This window comes from Seriola aureovittata, chromosome 4 (genome assembly GCF_021018895.1).
Source record: "Seriola aureovittata isolate HTS-2021-v1 ecotype China chromosome 4, ASM2101889v1, whole genome shotgun sequence".
In the NCBI taxonomy this organism is placed as follows: domain Eukaryota; kingdom Metazoa; phylum Chordata; class Actinopteri; order Carangiformes; family Carangidae; genus Seriola; species Seriola aureovittata.
This window is the reverse complement of record NC_079367.1, coordinates 5,083,476-5,105,792: the sequence shown is the minus strand read 5'-3', so window position 1 is coordinate 5,105,792 and position 22,317 is coordinate 5,083,476. Positions and strand designations below refer to the sequence as shown.

Genomic DNA, 22,317 nt, shown 5'->3' with positions numbered 1-22,317 from the left:
AGTGGAATTAGAATTAAATAATCAAGTTTTGCCACTGCCCACGCAAACTTCCTTCAGTTTATTCTTTGGTCTACAATAAATTATTTGCTGTCACATCCTCTGTAGATAATAAAGTGTTTGTAACTGTCTGACATGTTTTCCTGTGCATGACATGACATCAACTTTATAGTGTTTACAAGATATAAAATACGATATGCTGTAGTGTTCTTTATTTCTGGGCTGAAATATGTTTGAATGGCAGTAATAAAAAATATCCTTTCTGTGTGGAAACAGCAGGGATATACAGCAGTTAGATATTTTTAGACTGAAAAAACGTAGTCACAGATAGATGATAATTTAGGCCTCGAGTCAATCAGTGTATGAGTCATATCACTCAAAGATACCGAAAGGCAGTAACATGAATGATGTCATTTAAATGCTGAAACACTGTGATTTGGTTTAACGTCATCATGAGAGAAAAAATAAAATATATATATAATTGTAAACAAACAAATAAACCTGAGTTTTCATGCATTGCACTTGGACCTGTTTGTTTTAAGGCATGCCGTGTGTCAGTTAATAGCTAAAGTGAACTAGCCTGACGACACATAAAGTGTGGCCTTCGCTCACTTTGTCCGAGAGGTAAATGTCACTGAACGCTAAGTTTTTTGAATGAACAGCTCAGGCAACAAAGGCTGTTAGCTCCGACATCAGCATTTAGCTCCTGAGAAAAGCGTAGTGTATTGTTTTAAAGGCCCTGCTCACCCACACAGGCGTTTTCAGTTAGTCGATTAGTGGAGGTGTGCAAGGCTCTGCTGTGTGAACACCTGCTGACACCCTGAAAATGTGTCATGTTTGATCTTGAATTACAAGACATTATTATCTTGTGTATGTAAGAATCATCTACTGGGACCCTGGTGGCTCCATAATTTAGCACTTTCAAACAGGCCAATCGACATAATGAACGCTGGGTACCTTCAGTGCAATTTGCTGGTTTGCACGGTTGTGTTAACTGTTAGCTGAGGCGCATATCAGGTTTAGCCAAAGTGTGTGACTTAAAGCTCCGTAGTGTGTGATGTACATCTAATGTAATTGCTACAGTACGTGTTTTGCAGATTGCGTGTGTGAGTGTATGAAATGACAGGGACTGTGGCTCAGTGGTGCTTGAGGAGCCAGCCAGACACAGTGTAATGCCACCGAAGGCCTGCCAACTGACCTGTCTGTGTGTGTGTGTGTGTGTGTGTGTGTGTGTGTGTGTGTGTGTGTGTGTCAGGGAGGGAGGCTTCATGCAATGCTCTGCCAATTATCTAATTTGTGTGTGTATTACATGTCTGTTCAAGAGGAAGTGTGCAGGAAGTTGGAAGTGGTTCAGGGATCCCCCTTAATGCTTCATAATGTCTGTGTGTGTGTGTGTGTGTGTGTGTGTGTGTGTGTGTGTGTGTGTGTGTGTGTGTGTGTGTAAGTGTGAGCATGCTGGTAATGTAAGTGTGTTTGTGCTGGCGGTCAAGGAGAGCGCCTGGGAGGACTGGTGTTTGATTGGCGCGTGCCTCCGAGATCTGCTCCTTCCTGTTAGAGTACGCATCACTTCCTCTCACCCTGCCCAGAGCTACTGCCTTGCCGTCTCACAATCACTCTGACACGATTCCCTCTCTTCTCCTTATTTTTTCTTCCTCCTCTCTCTCTCTCTCTTTCCCTATCCTCTCGTGACTTACTGTCTTTCTCACATTGTCTTCCTGTTGTCTTACTCTTCACTGTGTATTTAAATGTATTTCTGGTCCCTTTTCACTCTTTATTCTTTCTTTCTTTTCTTTTTTTTACTTTTTACACTTTACCGTTTTTTATTTATCTTTCCATTTTAGTTCCACTATCGTAGTGCTCCTTTACCCCCCGAGTCTTTGTCCATTTGTCTCTCTCTGCTCTCCCTCAGAAGGCCACTTTTGTTTTAACAACTTGACAGCCAGTTCATCATCCTCGATGAAGCATTTCTTCGCCTCTCGCTCCCTGCTTCTGTCCTCTTCAACCCCTCCAATTTCTCCCTCTCCCTCCCTCACCACTCTCTCTTTCTATATCTGCTCTGTATTCAATCCTAAAGCAACCCCCATCCTCCTCCTCACCCCCTTCCTCTCCTCCTCCTCCTCCTCCTCAGCTGCTCTCCCTGAAGACAGAGCAGAGGCAGCCAGGCAGAACAGCCAGCATGTTCCCATGTTCTCTTACTCCAGCGCTGCAGCAGCCCTCCTCAGCCTCTCCCTTTCTCTCTCTATCACCCCCCTTTTTTCTCCTCCATACCTCATTTAGTAGGTCATAGTCCACACCTTATAGTGTGTGTGTTTTTTGTTTTTTTTTGGCATCATCATTCTCTTTCTTACTTTTTAATTCCTTCTGACTCTCCTCCTTCTTTCCTTCCTTCCTTGCACTGTGCGTCTCCTCTGCCTCCTTTCCTTCCCCTTGCCTCCAGGCTTCATCCTTGGTCTTTGCATCTCTCCTCTATCTTCTCTCACCCTGCTAAACATTGCTGGAGGCCATTCTTGTCTCTCATCCTCAAGCCTTCTCCTCTACTCTCATTTCCCTCCTCTGTTTCGACTATTAACAGTACGGTTCCTCCTTCTCTCTCTCCTTCCTCGCTTCCTCTCTGCTCAGCATCAAACCATCTCTCCACCACTCCTCCTCTTTCCCTTACAGAGTTTTTATTTACTCCTTGATTCTCATCATCTCCTCCCTCCTTTCTCGTGCAGTTTTTATCAGTGTCACATATGGGCTCATGTTTATGGTAATGACTTTCTTGCCTCTTTACTTTGCCCACAGCCCTGTCACATCATGTACAGCGGCATTTTGAGGGGCCGCGACTTTGTTAAAAAACATGTTCATTTAAATAAGATAAAGAGATAAAAACATTCATGGGAGTTAAGTGTGTAGGAACTGTCTTCTGAATATTTCAGTCATTATGATTCAGCTCTCTGCTGGCTGTTACTTTGAAACCATCGCCTCTCTCGACTCTGTGTCTCTCTGCCTCTGGTGCCTCCTCTCTGAGGTCACTGTAAACACTCCGACACCAAGTCAATTAGTTTATGTAATTTGATGAGAATGGTAACATGTTTAATAGACATGAAAATGAATTTTAAAAAATTATATATATCTTAATACACACAAGTGTCCAGTCTCTAATGTCGGTACAGTGAATTTCATTCATGTCCTCCTCAATCTGCACAGGAAGAGGAAGGTTGTACTGGCGCTGCTTCATATTTGGCAGAGCAGGATTATATGAAATTGGGGAGTACAACACTGACAAGACAGTTTGCATCTGGTCAATTGTGCAAATTGGAGTGTAACGATTAACAAAAGTCGAACTCTAACATTAGCACTGGATCAATTTAGTCAAGTGAATCCACTGATTCCTGTAATTCCTTTAAATGGACCTGAGTTGGAATAATGAGATCTGGAGCACATGGTTATAATTGTCCCCTCATATCCTGTCTCACTGTCCTGTCTGTTGAGTACGGTGGCCCTGAGAGCTCAAGAAAAACACAAGCAACACGTGCTGCGAATATCACACAACACAATCAAATACAGAAACGTGCTGCAAGTAGCACGGACGACAACAGATGTGTTTCCAGGGACACAGAACAGTCACGAACCTGGTTTTCTCAATTTGCTTGTGTTTTGTCTGTTTGCATGTGTTTTTCCTAAGCTGCAGTGCGTTGAGCTCTCAGGGACACTGTAGCTGAGGCGCCTGTTTGAGCTCAGAATCAACTCATGCCTGAAGATGCGGTGATGCATTTCATTGCATTATACACTGCGCTGTACTTAACCAAACAACCAATCACCTGCCTGCTTTATGAATGAACCTGTTGACCCTTCATCCGAAGTGAAATTCACAAAGTAAACCAGGAACTCTTTGTATGGACGAGCTGCAGACACAACCTCCCTGAACCGTGACGTGAGGTCCTGCTTCTATTATCACGAGGCTGCGTTGATGAATGAGGGAGCAGCGGCGTATTGATCCCTGTGAGACAGAGCGGGTTTTGGGTAATGATCGTGGTGTTTCAGATGATAGTGGGGGTAATGGATATGATGATGAGGGCGAGAGGAGTGCTGGGTGAGGATGAGGATGGTGAGGATGAGGGGTAATGATGGTGATCATGAAGGCTGCAGCAGTAATGATGGAGGAGGGGAAGATGATGATGTTCTTTGTATATGTGTGTGAGTGCGTCTGTGTGTACGATTGCAATGCCAACGGAAGTGAAGGTGATGGTCACGTTAGAGGATAAGAAGACAATGATGATGATGATGATGATGATGATGGTGAATATGAATCCTGTGTGTGTGTGTGTGTGTGTGTGCGCGTGTGTTTCAGGAAGTGACGCTGAGCAACCAGCCATCTGTCAGCAGATTAATCCTGGCTATGCTTAGAGATATTACCGGCTGGCTTATCACTGTGGCAACAAGCCTTCAATCCCAGTCCAGCACAGCCACCATGTGACCTTACTGAGGAAGGTGGGTGGGGGTTGGACACACACTCTCACACACACACACACACACACACACACACACACACACACACACACACACAACATACACAGAACATAACACAGAAAGGTTTAGTAGCATGATGTATACATGCGTGTGCTACATTTTGTTCAGCTCAGTCACACTGCTGCACAGACATCGGGTGCATTCAGTGTGAGGGGGTTTGATAGGAATGACTGGGCATGCACACACACACACACACACACACACACACACACACCACACACACACACACACGCTTCCTCTCCTCTCATCAGTGCCATGTTCTAAAGGTTTTAATCCTGCTGAAAGGTTTCAGTGTCACCTATTGGGTTCAGAAATGTCATTACACCAACCAGCTGGGCGGCACACAGCTCTCTGCAAATATTGTTTTCAGTCTGCTATATATAGACCCGTATCAATACGACTCGTAGCCACCTTTGTTTGGTCTCCTTCACACAACAGAATGCTTTTTCATTTCCTAAATCCCATCACTCCCACGTGGTTCAAATATCCACCCACTCACGTTTTCTATTCACACACACACACACACACATCACATTTTACAGGAAAACAACGCACACACAGACACAGATACATGAACACACACACATCTTTCCAGGTCATAAATCAGCAGGCACGAGGCCAGTTCAGGCTTGATGTAACATTCAAGGTTTTATTCAGTCTTTACATACAGTACACCAGTCAGAAATATACAGTGAACCTTCGATGGAGGTCCGTCAGGTACACCAGAAAATCTGCCGCATATAAACAACAGATTTTTGGATGAAGGTTACAAAGCGTGAGCGTGTGTAGGTGTGTAGTTCATCATTCCTGTTTTCAGTCCATATATATATATATTTTTTTTTTACATCTGTACAGATGTCAAAGATAACTGCAGAAGTTCCTAGGGCTAAGGTTGTCAACTGTTTCCCCTTTCTGATCCCTTAAATATTGATCACCGCGATAGGAGGCCAAATATTGGCTAAACTTGACATTGCTCCCCCGCTTCCCTGACACGCCACCATTCAGGTTTCATCCCTCTTTCTGTAGCAACCAGCTCCTCACTCAGGTTACAGATACATGTCTCAGCTAGGTGAGAAGTGGACCTGAGCTATCTTCTTCATGATCCCATTTTTGTTCCAATTCAAACTCTATAAATGTGGAATTTACTGAATGTTAGAGAAACACACCGAAGCCATCTCTCACATCCATGACCCCACTGCCAGTAGGCGATGGCAGCACTGGTGAGAGAGAGAGAGAGAGAGAGAGAGAGAGAGAGAGAGAGAGAGAGAGAGAGAGAGAGAGAGAGAGAGAGAGATGCACAGGGGGGCTGTTTGGTTAAATCCGGATGGTGGTTTAAATTCCACTCTGCCTGGATCTGCCACTCAGTGTAATTAGATGAAGTAATCACGACTGATATCATGACAGATTAGTGAGAGGTTGAAAGGTCCTTTCCTGAACCCTGAAATGGTCATAATAATCCAGCCCGCGGGACAGCAGCACCAGTATGACACGGGGCTGTGGCGCGAGGGAGGGAGGGAGGGAGGGAGGGAGCATTTGACTTCGGAATAAAATGAAAATTGAAGCTGAACATCTGGATAAGAGGAGCTTTATATCTTACATTTTCTCATTTGATTAAATACAGTAAAAAGCTTTTCATTTGGAACAAGATGTCTAATTTTCAATTGAAATGCAAAAAATGATCAACTGATTGACCACGTATGATTAATCTTGTCCCATGAGTGCACATTGTAATTAAGTCAAGTTTAAATTCTTTCTTTCTTTCTTTTTTTTGTTTTTAAACTATGGCTTTTTAGTTTGTAATAAATAAGGAGCCCTTTAATGTCCTGTATGAGACGGGCGTTTTCCAAAACTTCCACCAACCAACCCTTAGGATTGGCTACATAACGTGATTACTAAGTTAATCTAAGGTCCTTCTGGCAGCAGTATAAAGAGTAATGTTGAGCTTTGTGTTAATGAATGAAACAGCTCAATTATATGTTGCATTCCTGAGGAATCCAATCGTTTGCTACTTGGACTTCAGTATAAAGTTCGCGGAGTGTTTGATGATAAGGATATCAGTACCTGCTATATAGGCTTTCGTGGACATGCCCATTTGTTAGTAACAGTCAAGAGTAACTTTAAGTTTTAAGGAGATCTGCTTTGCCACCTGACCTGTGGTATGGGTGCTGGAGACGAGGGAATGTATCTGAATCAATGTTTTTTTTTGGTAAAGAGTCCGACCTCAATAGCACCAACAGGTTAATAATCAGGCTTCAAGACAATTTTCTTGGGTGGGGCTTTACAGCACAAGGTTAGATGGTAAATGAAAAGCATGCTGACATGTTGTAGTACCATTTCTATAAAAGTGTTAACGTAGAAACAGCATTTTTTTTTCTCTTTTTTTTACTAGAAAAGATTGGTGTAAAAGATCAGCATTGTTGTCTTTCCTGAGTCTGCTCTCAGTGTACTGTGCCCCGGTAGGTCGTCCGTGAAGAGCTTCACAGAGGATTGATCATATTTACACACTAAGACGTTGTAAAGTGTAGGTTAACTTGACATTGTGCTGGGGGGCTAAACCCTGGAATGTACTGGTGTCTGACGTCTTCAGCCTGTATACATATACTCCTGCGTACCCTGTGTTTTACAGTCCATCACTTGACTGATCAAAACATCTTCTACTGCAGATTATAAAGGTAAATATTCATGTGCAAATTTCTTTAAAGTAGAGGATGTACATTGTGTGTGTGTGTGTGGTGGTTTTCAAAATCTTTTGAGAGTAGAAACTGAGACTGATGAACTGTAATAGGTAGTTTTAACATCACTGAGTTGGTATTGTGTGCCTGGCTCTGTACCGTCTGAAGACCTGGGTAAGTAATATACACACTTTGCATCAAGACGTAATAGCTTTGCTCCATAAGTTTGGACTAAAAAAAGTCTTTCTTTAAAGATTTCTGTTGAAGAAAACATAGAAACATGCTTATTCTAGCCATTACACATGCAGTTAAAAAACAAACTCTTTGAAAATTAATGAAATTTCGTATATTACTTTGGCAAGGGAGGAAATATAACGTATTTTCTGCTAGTCTTATATTTGAACACTCTACCCTTGATTTTACACATTGAAAAAAAACAAACTTTTTTGTTCCTTTACATAGAAAAAACATCTTTCTTTTTTGATATGTCACTGCACAAAAAGAGCAACAGACAACAAAATGAATCCACAAGTCAAAAAAGATAAGCAAATGAAAAAAAAAACAAAAACAAACAAAAAAACAAAACAAGTTGCATAATTCATTTCACATTGACAAATAGAAAAGCAGACGGTGGAGAGCGGTGGACTGTCGGAACATCTGGGGCCTGCTTTTACTTTGGAAAGTGGCGTACCAGCTTCCTGTAGAGCTGCGGGAGTCAGGAGTCACTAATGAACGCTGGATAAATGTAAACCGAAGAAAGCCAGGACACATTTATGGCCCTCCGTCCTCTCACTGTGTGTTTGTGTTTCTGACCTGAATGAAACCAGACGTAACGACTGAGTCCAGGAGGAGAACCGTGAACTCTGCTCTTCCTACATTCAGATTTGCTTCTTTTTCCTAGAATTAATGTATGTTGGACGTACGTGTGTGTGTGTGTGTGTGTGTGTGTGTGTGTGTGTGTGTGTGTGTACCATTAACTAAATATAGTGTTCACAACAGCATTGACCTGTGCTCTGCGGAGATTATACCAGTGCTGTACTGTGCAGTGACTCGCCAGTAGGAGATGCGTGTAGTACAGGACATTGGCTTGGCCTTTAAGCTCAAGGTCAGCGTTTAAGCCTTCGCTAGAAGCGCAAGCTCTCAGTAACTGAGGGAAGCCAAGACTCAGCCCTCTATTATTAGGCGTTCTGGCGTGCTCTGTCAGCGTATTTGTCCTTCCTGGTGCATACAGTAGGCTGCACCGATCCCACTGAGCCCCATAGAAATCCTCAGAGGAGTCTAAACCTGAGGATAATCACCTGTAAGAATCGCAGATTAAGTCAGTGGGAGTGATGGAGAAACACAGTAGTTGGACCTTCTGTAGCTATGACTAACGTGTTTATGGGGCTTACAGCATTACTTATCGTCATGTTGGTGTCACAAAGGTATCTGATGACACATTTTTCTTTCACATTCAACAGCCAGAGAGAAAGAGTGTGAAGATTTTAAACCTGCGGTAAATCTTTAGTAAGTCAGTAAGAACTTTGATAACTATATATTTGTAACTGGCTCCAGAACGCTGTTGTTTCATTTGCTCTTAAGAAAATGTGATTGAGTCTTATAAAGGGGTTCCCTGTCTACCTGGGTGGCAACATGTTTACCGCTTTATTTGCCATGAGCATCATGACCTAGGACTTGTCCAAAGGCATTGTGGGAATTGTAGGAAATCACTAGCTGACGTAGAAAAAGATAAGGCAAGTTGAAGGAAAGTGGATAGAACAAAAAAATTCAATTACAAATCTTTTTACAAGGAGGGTTTCAATCATTAATTATGATGAATTATTCTAGCTACAATTTGGTTTAAAGTCTGACATGAAGATAATAAGCATGTGTTTAATTAAAAGCATCATACAGATGCTGTGAGAGAGTAGCATTCGTGCATGGGCGGCCCCTGTAAGAATCAAACCGTTATAAGCCCATTCAGTTTGCAGTTCTGGATGAGTAACTGCTGTTGTCACATACGTATCTTTGTCTCTGCACCAGACTCAACGTAAATGATTTAAAACAGACGAAATCTGAGTTTGGCATGAACTTGTTCTAACCTCTGCTCGTCGCAATCACAACAGGACACGAGTGTGTTGGCCTGGTGTGTTTCTCTCTGTGTGTGTCCATGTCAGTTAAATAATTCAATCTTCATCAAAGGATACAACACACTGAACTGTCCCTACATGAGGTTATGGTTTCACAGGCTCACAGTGTGGTAGTGCCACTTTTTCATTTTTACTTTTTTTTTGTGTGTGTTCATGAACACAGCCTTCATCCCAATGTGAGTTCCTTCAGTCTGCCACTCTCCCACTCGTCTGCATTATTCAAGGTGCAACACTCTCAATCATCTTTATCTTTTTCTATTTCGTTCATGTCATTCTTTTACTTTTCTCTTACAAGGCATGCATGCTGAAATCCAGTCAGGAAAAAGAAAAAAAAAAAAAAAACCAAAACACTGAGATTCAAAAACACAACTGTGAGAGAGTCGCTACTCAACGGTTACACAGCTTCATCCAGAAACATCGCTTCGTGTAAACATGCCTTTTTCAAATGGCTCGCAGGCCTTAACTGCCTGAAGCCATGCAGCTGATTCTGAAGGAAACCAAGGCTCGATGTTGTGTTTATCAGCTGCATTTTTCTGCATTTTGAATGCAGTTAATTGTAAAAGTTGTTAAAGTTTTCCATAATTGTTGCAAAAAAAAGAAGAAAAAAAAAAGAAAATCAGCTGCACAGCCTCAAAACATTTCAAAACAAAGCTCACAAGTCGCCGCACGTCATTAATCAGTTCCATCGGTGAGAAACGCTTTAAACTAAAATGGAAAAAAAGACAGACAGTTTATACATTTGAAAAAACAGCAACATGATATCCCAACCAACCTTCCCGCAAAGATAAATAAATCTATTTGGATATACTCTAAATGGATAAATAATATTATACTCTATGAAACTCAAGGATGGCACCATCGCTTTCTCAGAAGAAAAAAAAAAAAAAAAAAAATCATAACTCATGGTGATATATTTTATAAAATTTGTTTAAAGTTGTAATAAAGTGATCTGTTCCCTTCCTCCACAAGCTCCCGTCCTCCTCCTCCTTTCTTTCCATCCCTCCTTCGTCTCTCAGCTGGAATGCTAGACGGAGAGAAGTTTGGTTTGTGCTTTCAGAGACACTGACGTTTTTCACGCTGTTTGTTCATTTGTTCGTAAGTTCCTCTCCAAAGTTTACGCAGCGAGGGTCATTACTGTCATCCAAAGCCCCAGGGGTGTATATAGCTGCCAACCATGGAGCGGAGAGAGCGAGAGAAAGCGGGAGAGGAAAAGAAAAAAAAGTGTTTATGGTTCTCGCTGTGTTTGTGTTAAAATCATCTTTCGCCAAGAGACAAAACATAAACATCGTCAGTCTTCTTCTCTTGGGTTTCGGCTCGTGACAACGTTCCAGCAGAGGTGAGGTTGACACTGATCAGAGGCAGCTCTGTCTGTCTGTCTTGGCTTCGGTGTATCTCGAGTCTCCGGCGAGGAGAGGAAGCGAAAGAAAAACGTTTCCTCTTTTCTCTCCCTCCTCAGTTGTTTCGTACGTTTTCCCGGAGTGTGATATCTCCCCTGCTACTCTTCCTCACTCGCAAACTTCGGCTTCATTCTCTAGAGTCTGTCACGGCTTTGACAGTTCTTCCGTTCCTCTTTTAATGATGTTGCCGCTCACCCTCCCTGTCCCACCCCCTCTCCCGTCCCCCTTTTTCATTGAGGCTGACACAGTCCAGGAGAGAATCACCATGGGATGCATCAAACACCGTCGTCGTCCTCCTATATCCCCCCAAGAACACAAAACAAGCCTCTCATCTGCTCCCCTCTCTCTTCTCCTCCTCTTCTTCTCATCTTCTAGTCCTGCCCTCTCCAGCCCCTTGAGGATTTCATTCCTCCCAGTAAAAGAAACGAGGGGCAGAGAAGGTAATTAATTAAAAAAAAGACAAAAAGTATAAAATGGCAGTTGGAATATCTCCCCATGAGACCAGAAATCATCGTTTGTTTGCAGAAGATAACGTTTTCTCCTCTTTTATTCTCTGTAATTTTCTTCTTCTTCTGCTGTCTCTTGACTTACAAAGTCTCAGAGCTGGAGATTTGGTCTTTTTTTTTTTTTTTCTACATTCTGTTTCATTCCATCATCACAGAGGAGAGGTCATCTTGTTTGACCTCCTACCATCTTTATTAAATTAAAATCATAATTAATTCATTCTCTCTCTTGCACATTCATCCCACTCCTCCTCTTCTTCTTCTCTTCACGGTCAGACGTAGGCTGATTCGCTGGACTGTGTGCGTCCCAGGTTTGGCGGCTGTGACAAATGGGCCATGTCCTTCTTCCTGATCTCACAGATAGACTTCCTGCGGGCCTGGACGCCCCTGATGGCGGCCTTGATCTTGCGCCAGCCCAGATGGTTAAGCTCGGCCAGGTTGAGCACCACGCAGATGCCGCTCACCGCAAACATGAACACCAGGAAAACCGTTTTTTCCGTGGGCCGGGACACGTAACACTCCACCTCCTTGAGACATGGGTAGCGGTCGCACTCGAAGATCCCAGGCACGCTGAAGCCGTAAAGGAAGTATTGACCCGCCAAGAAGCCAATCTCCAGTGCGTTTCTGAACACCACCTGAATGATGTAAAAGCGGGAGATCCCTTCTTGCCGGCGAACCTTAGAGCTCTTCCCGTGGGTCAGGCCCCGTGGGGCGTTGGGGATCTCCTTCACCTCCAGGCAGTCAGGCTCTTCCTTCCCTCCTCCGCCATCGCCGCCATGTTGAACCAGAATCCCATTGATGTTGCGGAGCTTTCGGGCTCCTTCCCTTCCCCCGTAGTCCCTCTCCATTATGGGATAGAGAAAGGAGTAGCGCCGGTCCCTCTGCTTGGCCGACTGATGCACGGAGTAGGTGATGAAGCAGAGGCTGGGCGTACACACCAGTATGATCTGGAAAACCCAGTAGCGGATGTGGGAAATGGGGAAGGCTTTGTCATAGCAGGCCTGGTTGCAGCCTGGCTGCAGAGTGTTACAGATGAACATGGTCTGCTCATCCTCATACACCGTCTCCCCCACGATGGCCACGATCAGGATACGGAAGATTACCACCACTGTCAGCAGGATCCTAAAGGAGAAAGAGAGATAAATGGGGGTTAATACAGTCGGAGACGTGCAGTAATCTGATGTCCTTCCAGGTTCTACGAATGTGCTGAGGACAAGCGCAGGAAAGCAGGAAAAACGGATAAAAGGATAACCGATAAGAGAGCCGGTAAAGGAGGAATGTAAATGTACAGATACAGAATGAAGATTTTCAATCTAGAATTTTGTATAAGCAGCTCTGAAGTGACAGAAAACAGTTTGCTGTGTTAAAAATACCTTGTACACACCATCATTTAACAGAACGAGCCAGAATCTGGCTTTTTAACGTGTTAGCTGTTTGCCCATTTCAAGAAGACGCACATGAATTGCACTGTAACTTTCAACAACATTGTCAACAACATTACTGATACATTTATCTTCCACCTATCCGTTATTCTTATGAGAAAGCATCAAATCTTTCAAAAAAAAGGAGTAATTATGAGTAAGAGTAGGTAAGAAGGGAATTGGACATGACCACCTGCTTTCACAACATAAAAACGACAAGAGAGTTAGGAGGGAAATTCAGGAGAAATCTGATAAAGGAGATGAAGTGTGGATGGAAAAAATAAGAATCCAGGTCGAGGGGAGGGGTTTGAAACTGAAATCACAGCAGGGAGTTTCAGAAAGGAGATTTGAAACCCTTAATCAGAGAGAGATGTGAGGGAGACGACACAGAGGCAGAGGTAAAAGAGGGGAAAAACTACTGATGATGGACCACTGTTAAGTCACAGTTCCTCCTGATAAGAGCCAGAGAAGAAGAGTGCTGTACTCCAGCTTCCATTTATCAGCCAAAGTAAACACTCCAAAAGAAGGACAGTTATGAGTGGAGCCTTGAAGTGTCGTCAGAGCTCGTAACTCACAGGCTGTTATCTGTAATTCAAGAAGCAGTTTGTGTGTGTGTGTGTGTGTGTGTGTGTGTGTGTGTGTGTGTGTGTGTGCTTTGTCAGGTTGTTTACAGGTAGAGAGACGTGAGATGACACGACTCCTTGTCTAATTTTAGCGCCTTCTGCATCATTAGCCCAAGTTAGCATGGCAACCTCAGTTTAGACTCACTTTAGTTGGAGCTGCACACATCTGTGTACAGTCATACAGAGCAACCGCCCGGCTGTCGACTTTGTTGTAAACAATGCATGCATGGACGCTGTCTGCTTTCTCTGCCCTAGCAACAGGTATGACTGAGGTCAGCCCCCTTTTGCAGATTAGGTGCTATTTCTGTGAGCGTTGTGGTGAGATAGAGAGATTATTTTTGCTGAAATTGGGTTCACTTCAATTCACTCTGTGCGCATGTGTGCATGTTATGTGGGTCTATCCAAGCATGGGCTTACATGGTCTGACTTGGCATATCGGTACACTTAGTGTGTCCGTGTGCTTCGTGATGTTAAGACACACACAGCAGATGGACCTCAGGTTTCTGTTCCTCTCTTGCAGACATCTCGTTCTCTCTGTTCTTTTCTTACTTTATTCATCCCTCATTTATTTTTCAGAACTGAGAGCAGGCAAAGCACTTCAGACAGCAAGCTTTTTGCTTTTCGCAGTCTCCGCGAGCCTGTTGTCGTTCTCACACTGTAATCTGTGACTAAACTCAGACTGGAACAAGGTTGCAGAGACTGCAGACGCAGGCCTGAGCATCGCGGTTCATCTGTTGATTGATTGCTGCCTCGTTGTTCAGTCACGCAGATATGAGGGAGTTCAGACCGAGTTCTGCATAAGATCAACACTCACTAATCACCACCATTTGTACTAATGATAATCCCATAAATAATGGTATGATGAATCACTGTCATTACCTCATGTGAACCGAGACTACACGCCATTACAGTCGCCCATCAAAACCTGACCTCATTACATTTATCATGGATTTATGGGTTTTGTGTGCATACAAGTCAATAGATGGTGACATATAAAAATGGTTCTGGAGGCAGCACCGGGGGGCAATACAGTATGAAGTGCAGGAAGAGCGATTCTTTCCTGAGAAAAGGTCACTGTGCATAACACACTCCATTTAAATTTAAAGAGATAAAGCTCCACGGATACACCATAAGTACCTGTCAGACTTTAAAAGTAAACCATAAGTCAACCAATTGTATGCGATGGTGTCATGTTTGAGGGGTATTGTCGGGACGCCATTCCTTAAACACTAATTCAACTGTTAAAGATTTATGCTTTGATTTTTTATTTATCTGGAGCATTCACATCGACAAGTACGGCAACATGCAGTGAACTATGAAAGAGGGGAGGTGCCACCAACATATTTTCAAGTTTGTGAAAACGGTGACCAAAGAAGGAGGACACTAATTTCCATGTCACATGACACAGGAGGAACACACAGTAAAGTAAAACGTTGCGTGGTCACAGTGCAGTGTTTGATTTACGGCTGAAGTATCCGATTTGAGACACCAACAGTGTCTGACTATAGTTTTTACAATAGTGTCAACACAGCTGCACAAAGGCAGAGGGCGCACATCTTATTCAAAAAGGGGAGCACTGGATTATTCTGTGATTTCATGGTGTATTTTTATTATTTCAGAAGATAAATTGCTGGATAATGATAGTAATGGAAATTAAAGAGTTTGCTGGAAGGATTATTTAGCAATATAAAAACGTCAAACATCACTTTTAGTCTCAGTCCCTCACTGATAAAACTACAGGCACATTTTCTCTTGCAGCTTCAGTGGACAGCATCTCATTTCAAATCCCACCTTAACCTCGTTCCTCCTTTTCAGGTACAACTTTCCCTCAGGATAAGTCTGGATTTATTAGATAACATCAACAAGAGATGGTAGCTGTCACTTGAATTTACCTCGGGCCAATCCACAGTATTTCATAGAAAGAGTCGTATTTGTGTACAGGCAGCAGCTATAGAGCTATTACATCAAACTCCAAAAGAAGATCCGTTCGTCTGGACGCCATTGTGACCGGACGGCAGATCCAAGGGGGGAGGCCCCTTCTACTGCACCTTAGACGTTGCCAGATAATCATTAGATGGCATTTGGCTGTGTGAAGGGTAATCTACCAATCGCACAGTGGCTCTGCCAGTCTTGTGTGGCGCAGATGTGAAGTCAAAGGGCAGAGTTAATCCTTTCCACAGTCTGACGGCGTGCAGTTCACATGTACCTCTCATCAAAACAGCAGGTCACTAGTGATGACCTCCAAAACGAAAAATAAAAGACTTATTGCCGATCCGCCCACCTGTGATCAGCTGGCATGTAGAGAGAGGAAGGAAGGAGGGGGGGAGAGGAGGGAGGGAGAAAAAGATAAATGCTAAAAAAAAAGAAAAATGAAAATGGTTTTGCCCTTGTAGTGACTCCATTAAGGAGCTTAGTGAGCAGAGAATTCACAATACCAGAGTGAGGGAGTGTTGCACTAAATGTCCGCACGTGTGCACGCAAACACACACGCACGCACACTTGTGCACATATCCACATCCAGACAGCGAGTGGAGACTCTTTAAAACTGACTGAGCACTGAAAGAAGACATCAAATTGCTGTTTAAGATGAATTAGTTCCAGACAGGGATAAAAAGATTATAAAGTCACCAAAAAAAAAAAAAAGAAAAAAACCCCCAGTGTGGCTCGGACGTCTTCTCCTTAAATTAAAAGAGAAACCTGCCAGTGCTGGGACAGAGGGCAAGAGATGGGGGGGGGGGTGTAGTAAAGAAAACCAGCAATGAAGGAAAATCTCATCATAGAGAATGAATTATATAATAGCTTCCACACGCAACCCGCTGCTGTAATCTGTGGCTGGGCCGAGGGAGGATTCTTGCATTAGATTTTTTTTTTTTTTTTTTTTGTTAATGCCATCAAATAGCTTTAGATTATCGTACCCCACACAGCATCCCCCACCTGCTTTTTCTCTCCTCTCTAGAGCATCTTTTTTTCTTTTATTTTTTCTTTCTCCCTGGGCTTTCTGCCCCCCCCACCACCTCCCCCCCTCCTCCCACCCTCCTCCCACCCCCGTCAGGAATAATCTCCAGATTGTGTCCGTAGTTTTCTATGAAGATCCTGGTTTCTCTGCGAACGGTCACATGAGGCATGTGAACTGCCGGTGCATTCAATCTAAAGCCCCTCTCTCCCTGCTGCCGAACATTCACCAAATTCTGCCAAACCATCTGCACTATATTTGTGTTACTGCTCAACTGATTTGTTAATTGATTCACCAGTCAACAGAAAAAGAAAAAAAAACATAATTGAAATAATGTGGTGGCAGCTTCTCAAATGTTTGGACTGTTGATGAAAGTCACCCACATGGCAGACATATTAGCACATATCTCAACACAATCACACCTTCTGTTCCAAACAGACAGTGTTTGTTGTTTCCTTTGACAAACATGTTGCCTGTGCCACCACACAGGCGGCGCTGATTATGCAAAAACATTATGCCAACACGATCCCAAAACGCCTCTTCTCCTCCAGGCAATTGTGCGTCCCCCGACCCACCGTCTTCCTCTCGTGCTCTTCCTCATTATCTGAACGTGGATATCGTGCACCTGGGGAGGGGGGGGGGGCGTTTGTCATATTCAAAGCTCTCATCACGGATGTGCAGTTAATTGTCAAAAATGAAATGTGTGCAGTAACGTGGAAAGAAATTATCATACTTTCTGCATCTGTTGCAACAGATCCAGCTCACTCACACACACACACACACACACACACACACACACACACACACACACACACAACGCTGTTGCTGCCCCAGTGATCTGCATTATTCAACTCCCAGAGAAATTGAAATGCCATGCGCAGCGAGGCTCTGTTGATATTACCGTCGTCCTCCCTTGAATTTAAATGTCAATCTCTTTTAATGAAACCTTGAACACTGCTAACACGGCGATCAGAGAGGAGGATCGGAATAAAAATAGAAGCAGAGGTGAGGCGGGACGTAGCTCAATGGGTAGAGCTGGAGTTCAGGTTTAGGGGTTCGTGAGGCGAAGCATATGACAACATACACACTTGCGGTGTAAGGTGAGTTGTGGCCAAGAGAAAGTGCACAATGTGTCGTTCATCACGGAGACAAGTGCCATGTTTAATTTGGAGATGGAGTAGAAAAAGCAAAATAATTCAGGAATTCATTGCGGATGAAGGAGACAGCAGAAGAAGAATTTAAACCAGGAAAAGGAAAAATGTGTGAGGATAATGAGGAAGAGGAGCCAAAGGACATGGAATAATTGGCCGAGGGATCGATAAGAAGCGGAAGTTTTGGACAGATGTGGCCGTGGTGATAAAAAAAAAAAGAAGAGGGAAGAAGAAGAACAGCTTTGGTTCCTTCACCCAGAAACCCAACACAACCCCCCCCCTCCCTCTTTTCCCTTCCTCTCATCTCTCCTCGCTCGCTTCATTCCCCCTGCTAGTTACCACGGCAACAGGCGAGGGGCAGAAAACGAAGGGGGAGAGAGAGAGAGAGAGAGAGGTGTGCCGATTAGCAGCTAAATCAACTACAGAACATCATATTTTCTTCTTCTGAGGAGGGCAGCACCCGTTAGAGTGCGGCTTAGGTGCTTTAAGCTGCTATACTTTATTTTTAAAAACCTAAAAAAAAGAAAAAGTTCACCGAAAACAGCAAATTATGCCTGCGAGGCACAATAAATTATGCAGCTGTGAAGAAGTTACTTAGAACATAATTTAGTGAGGAAAATTAGGACGTATTGGCCCCAATTTTAGAGAAAAGAAACTCTGGCTCTGCTGTTGTTTTAAATCCACTGAGAAGAAAGATGAAGAGAATTGGCTCAGAAACCTTTTTTAAATATGGACACAAAGTCTCAATTTTTAATTTCTGATTCTAACAAAATAGCTAAAAATTATTGGAATTAATTTTTCTGGGTTGGAATCATCAATAATAATCGATAAGTAAAAAAAGGCAGCTCTGCCTCTACGGGCTGAGGAGTCTGTTCGCTGACCTGCTAATCCTTTTCAGACGCTCACCTTTAGCCTCCATCAATACTCCTTTCCCTCCTGTTCCACACCTTCATCCCTGCTGCCGCTGCTCTGTTTCTTCTCTTACTTACAACTCCATCTGACGTCCAAGTTCATGTCTCTGAAATATTCACCAATCGGCCTCTTCTATATCTTGTGTCCTCTGTTTCACAGCCTCAGATATGTTCGCCGCTCACACAGTAATTTAACTGAATCGCCATTTCACTCCAAGTGAAGGAGTCTGGAACAGGGCTCGCATCTCATGCGCTTACACACCAAGTGTATTTTCTCAATATGAATGTTAGACAGGCAACGCAAAGAGATGAAATTAATACTAATGTTTGCTACAGCAGTCATTTGAGGCAAAAGCACCAGTAGCTTATAACATTTTAGCTGCTGGCTTTGTTTCAGCTAGCTAGCATGACTATCCAAGCATATCCTAATAGCTGTTCGGACCCAGGCTAGTTAGCATGTAGTAAGTCGATATCATTATTATCAATAAAATTATAAAATGCAAAATATGCTAACTTAAACAGTGTTCAATGCGCCTGTGCTAAGAGAATCTGAGAAACTCAGAAACGTTCAGGCGATAGTTGATATTTTTGCCGGTGATGACAAACGGCTTGTTTTGTTGTTTAAGTATAAAGTCTCGCTACAAATAAAATACCCAAAGAAAAAAAAAGAAAACAATGACTTAATAGTGTGTAGCAAAATCTGGAGTAATGTTTTGTCATCTGTGTTAGAGGTGGTTTAGGAAAATCCCTCCTCACTCTGTCCAACTCTCTGTTTACTCCAACCTTTATCCCGCCTCTTTATTTCTTTTCTTTTTTTCTCCTGCTAATGTTTTGACTTCCTGTCTTAACAGCACCGGTTGGTCACCCAAATACAACGCACCAGTATCTCTGACAAATCTAATCCTGTCACATCAAATATGGACAGACACCTCTCATACACACTCTCTCTCTCTCTCTCTCTCTCTCTCTCTCTCTCTCGTTCTCTCTCTGTTCCTTTGCCAAGGTTTATCAATAGCTAGTAGTTCACAGTGGGTCACCTGGCACCAGGCTGTATGCAACCTCACACACACACACACACACACACACACAACACACACACACCACACACACACACCACACAACACACACACACACACACAACACACACACACACATACACACACACACACAGAAGGGATGTTCCGGTGCTTTAGGCCAGTGACAGAAGGAGTGAGGGGGCTGCACTCTCCCCTGCTGATGGACCTTTATCCTGCATGACCACCTACCTCCACACACACACACACACACACACACACACACACACACACACACACACACACACACACACACACACACACGACCGATATCACAAACATATATGCAGTGTGTAGTTGCACTACATTACACAGAAACAGTGATTTCTCTCTGCTCATGCGGGATAAGGTTACCTCTCCATACACATGTGCACACACACATTTTAATCAGGGACACACACACACACACACTCCCAGCTGTTGCAGGGCGTCACAAAGCCGATTGTGTCTGACATTGCCGGGTGTTAGTTCCATCCTCTCTGCAGAAGATGAAGATGAATTTCTGCCACACCAACCAGTAATAATGGCCTCATCATCGTCTCGTCTGGGAGCCTTTGATCGCCGATCAGGTGGCGTCAGGTTCAGTTTGGTTCAGTTCAGGTAAATCAGAGACGTTATGTAACACTGCAGCTTCTTTGGATGAATATTCAAAAGTAATATATCCAAAGCAAATATTCTAATAATACCAGGATCATACATTTTAGATGTGTAGAGTCCACATACTGCACTTAAGTACAATTTTTGAGGTTGTTTTCTTTACTTGAGTATTTAGTTTTTGTTACTTTATACTTCCGCTGCATTTCACAGGGGAAAATCATACTTTTTTACTCCATTTTATTTATTTAACTGTAAAGTCAGTGCTTATTTTTCAGATTTTACATTAAAAAAATATAAGTTTATAAAATAAAATGAAAATTTTATGATTTGCCTTACTTTACAAATGTGATACTGCCTTACAATGCTGACAATGAGTGTACACGTTCAGGTTTGCACCTTTTCATCTGTTCATACACTCTATGAAGAGTGTATCTTTCTGTTGGAGACGGATCTCTGTTCATTATGATATACTGGAGTCTCAGTGTAATCCCGGGTCTGTAAGCTGCTAAAATGGAAATCTAATAATAGTATATTCTAATACTGTTCACTTATCCATCCATCTCTCTGTCTCTCCATCTATCTCTTCCCCTCTCTCTCTCTCTCTCTCACACACACACACACACACACACACACACACACACACACACACCACACACACACACACACACACACACACACACACACACACACACACACACACACACAGACAGACAAAGGTATTTAAGTGGTGATGAATGAGAACTGACTCTGGCTCTGGAGATAAATTGAAGATCATAGCTCACAGACACATATAAATGTCCGGTGTATTTTTGTGTAATTTTACTAATCAGTATAATGAAATGATTCATATCAATCAATACAAATCAAGGTTGTTGTTTTTATTTGATTTGCATGAACAGATTGATTCAAAGATGGGGTTATGAGTATCTGATTTTCCTACCACAGGTACATGAGTGCACCGTACGCGAGGGTCTCCATGTCGATAATAACTACAGCAGTTACCTTGGCAACAGATTAAAGCAGTGATGTAAGGGTTAAATAGGAGCCCAGACATTAAAAATAGACTTTCTAAAAATCTACTCGTTCACAACGGATCAATGGCAAGAAGGAACAGAAGAGACACGAGTGGTCACCGTGGCAACGGACCAACCAGCGGGATGGCATCGGTTTTTTGGGTAGGTTGTAAGGTCGGGATGGAGGGGTGAGGCGTGAGCAGGAGAAAGAGCAGCAGGAGTGAGGAAGAGAGTGAAAGCGTGGGCGGGAAAGGAGGGAGGGGGAGGGAGCGGAGGGGGGAGGGGGGGTCAACGGAGGGAAATACAGACAGAGAGAGGGAGAGAGGGAGAGACAGAAATGATGGGCGTAATCCGGATTAAATCGGTGGGTTTTGGACAATCCCGAGTTAGGGCTGCTGCGTCCATGCCAACATCCCACCCACCGCGGCTCTCTCGTGCCAAGCCCCAACCCAGATCAGCAGCTCTGGCACATGCAGGGAGCCTCCATGACACACAATCAGACAGCACATGGCTGCGCAGGGAACATCCCAAACACTCTCAATCGATGAAAAATGCTCTTATACCTAAGACATCTGCCACAATGGAAATCACTGATGATTGAAATAAAAAAGGCAGTTTACTTTTTGCATGAACGCATGTCTCATGTCCAGAGTGACTGTCAGAATTATCTACACTTTTTGTATTTACAACTTTTAAAACTGAACCGACAGTAAACATCACATTTCAGCTTCATTCATTTTGTTTTTTTTGTTTTCGTAGGACTGTAAATATTCAAAGGGTGTGAACTGATTTAGGATCGGTGGGAAATTATAGCGGTGGATGATGCATTCATATATATAGTCATATCTTCACATACAACAGAAGTTACTGTGGATTTGTATTTACACTGTGTCCTGACCTGCTGCTACAGTAGCTGCTAATGCAGCATCAGCTCCAGAATAACTGTCCAAACAATATGATTTAAATAACATATTTCACATGACTGAACATTTCTCTTGCTCATTGTCCTTTTTCTACACTTAAGTGGTGATACATTTGAGATCCAAAATTCATTGTTGGTGATGGAAACAGCAGTTGGCAAAACACTGTTTCTAAGTGCTATATAACATGTTGGCAAAACGTAATCGCACAATCGTCCTCAGCAGATGGAGTTTCCCACTTGTCAAGGAATCGTTCTGTAAATGCTCAAGTTTCCAGTTTTTCAGAGCACTTTAAAAAGAGTCGTTACTGCCGCTGGAGGAGGCAATTACCACAAAATGGCGTATGCTAAAATGTGGCGTAACAGTAGCACAAGCAGAGATTAGTTTTTAAGTCATTAGCGAACATTATCTACTATCAATTGAGCCTCAGTGTGTTTTGTTGCTT

The 22,317-nt window shown here is 43.1% G+C and overlaps 1 protein-coding gene across 1 annotated transcript in view; it reads right to left on the bottom strand.

The window, feature by feature from the left end:
- Positions 1-5,138: 5,138 nt before the first annotated feature.
- Positions 5,139-22,317, bottom strand: part of LOC130168127 (gap junction delta-2 protein) — a 28,867-nt gene continuing 11,688 nt past the window's right edge. The window contains exon 2 of the mRNA XM_056374721.1: positions 5,139-12,332. Within this exon, the coding sequence (XP_056230696.1) occupies positions 11,483-12,332 (850 nt within the window). The 3' untranslated portion in view covers positions 5,139-11,482. The remainder of the gene's footprint in view (positions 12,333-22,317) is intronic.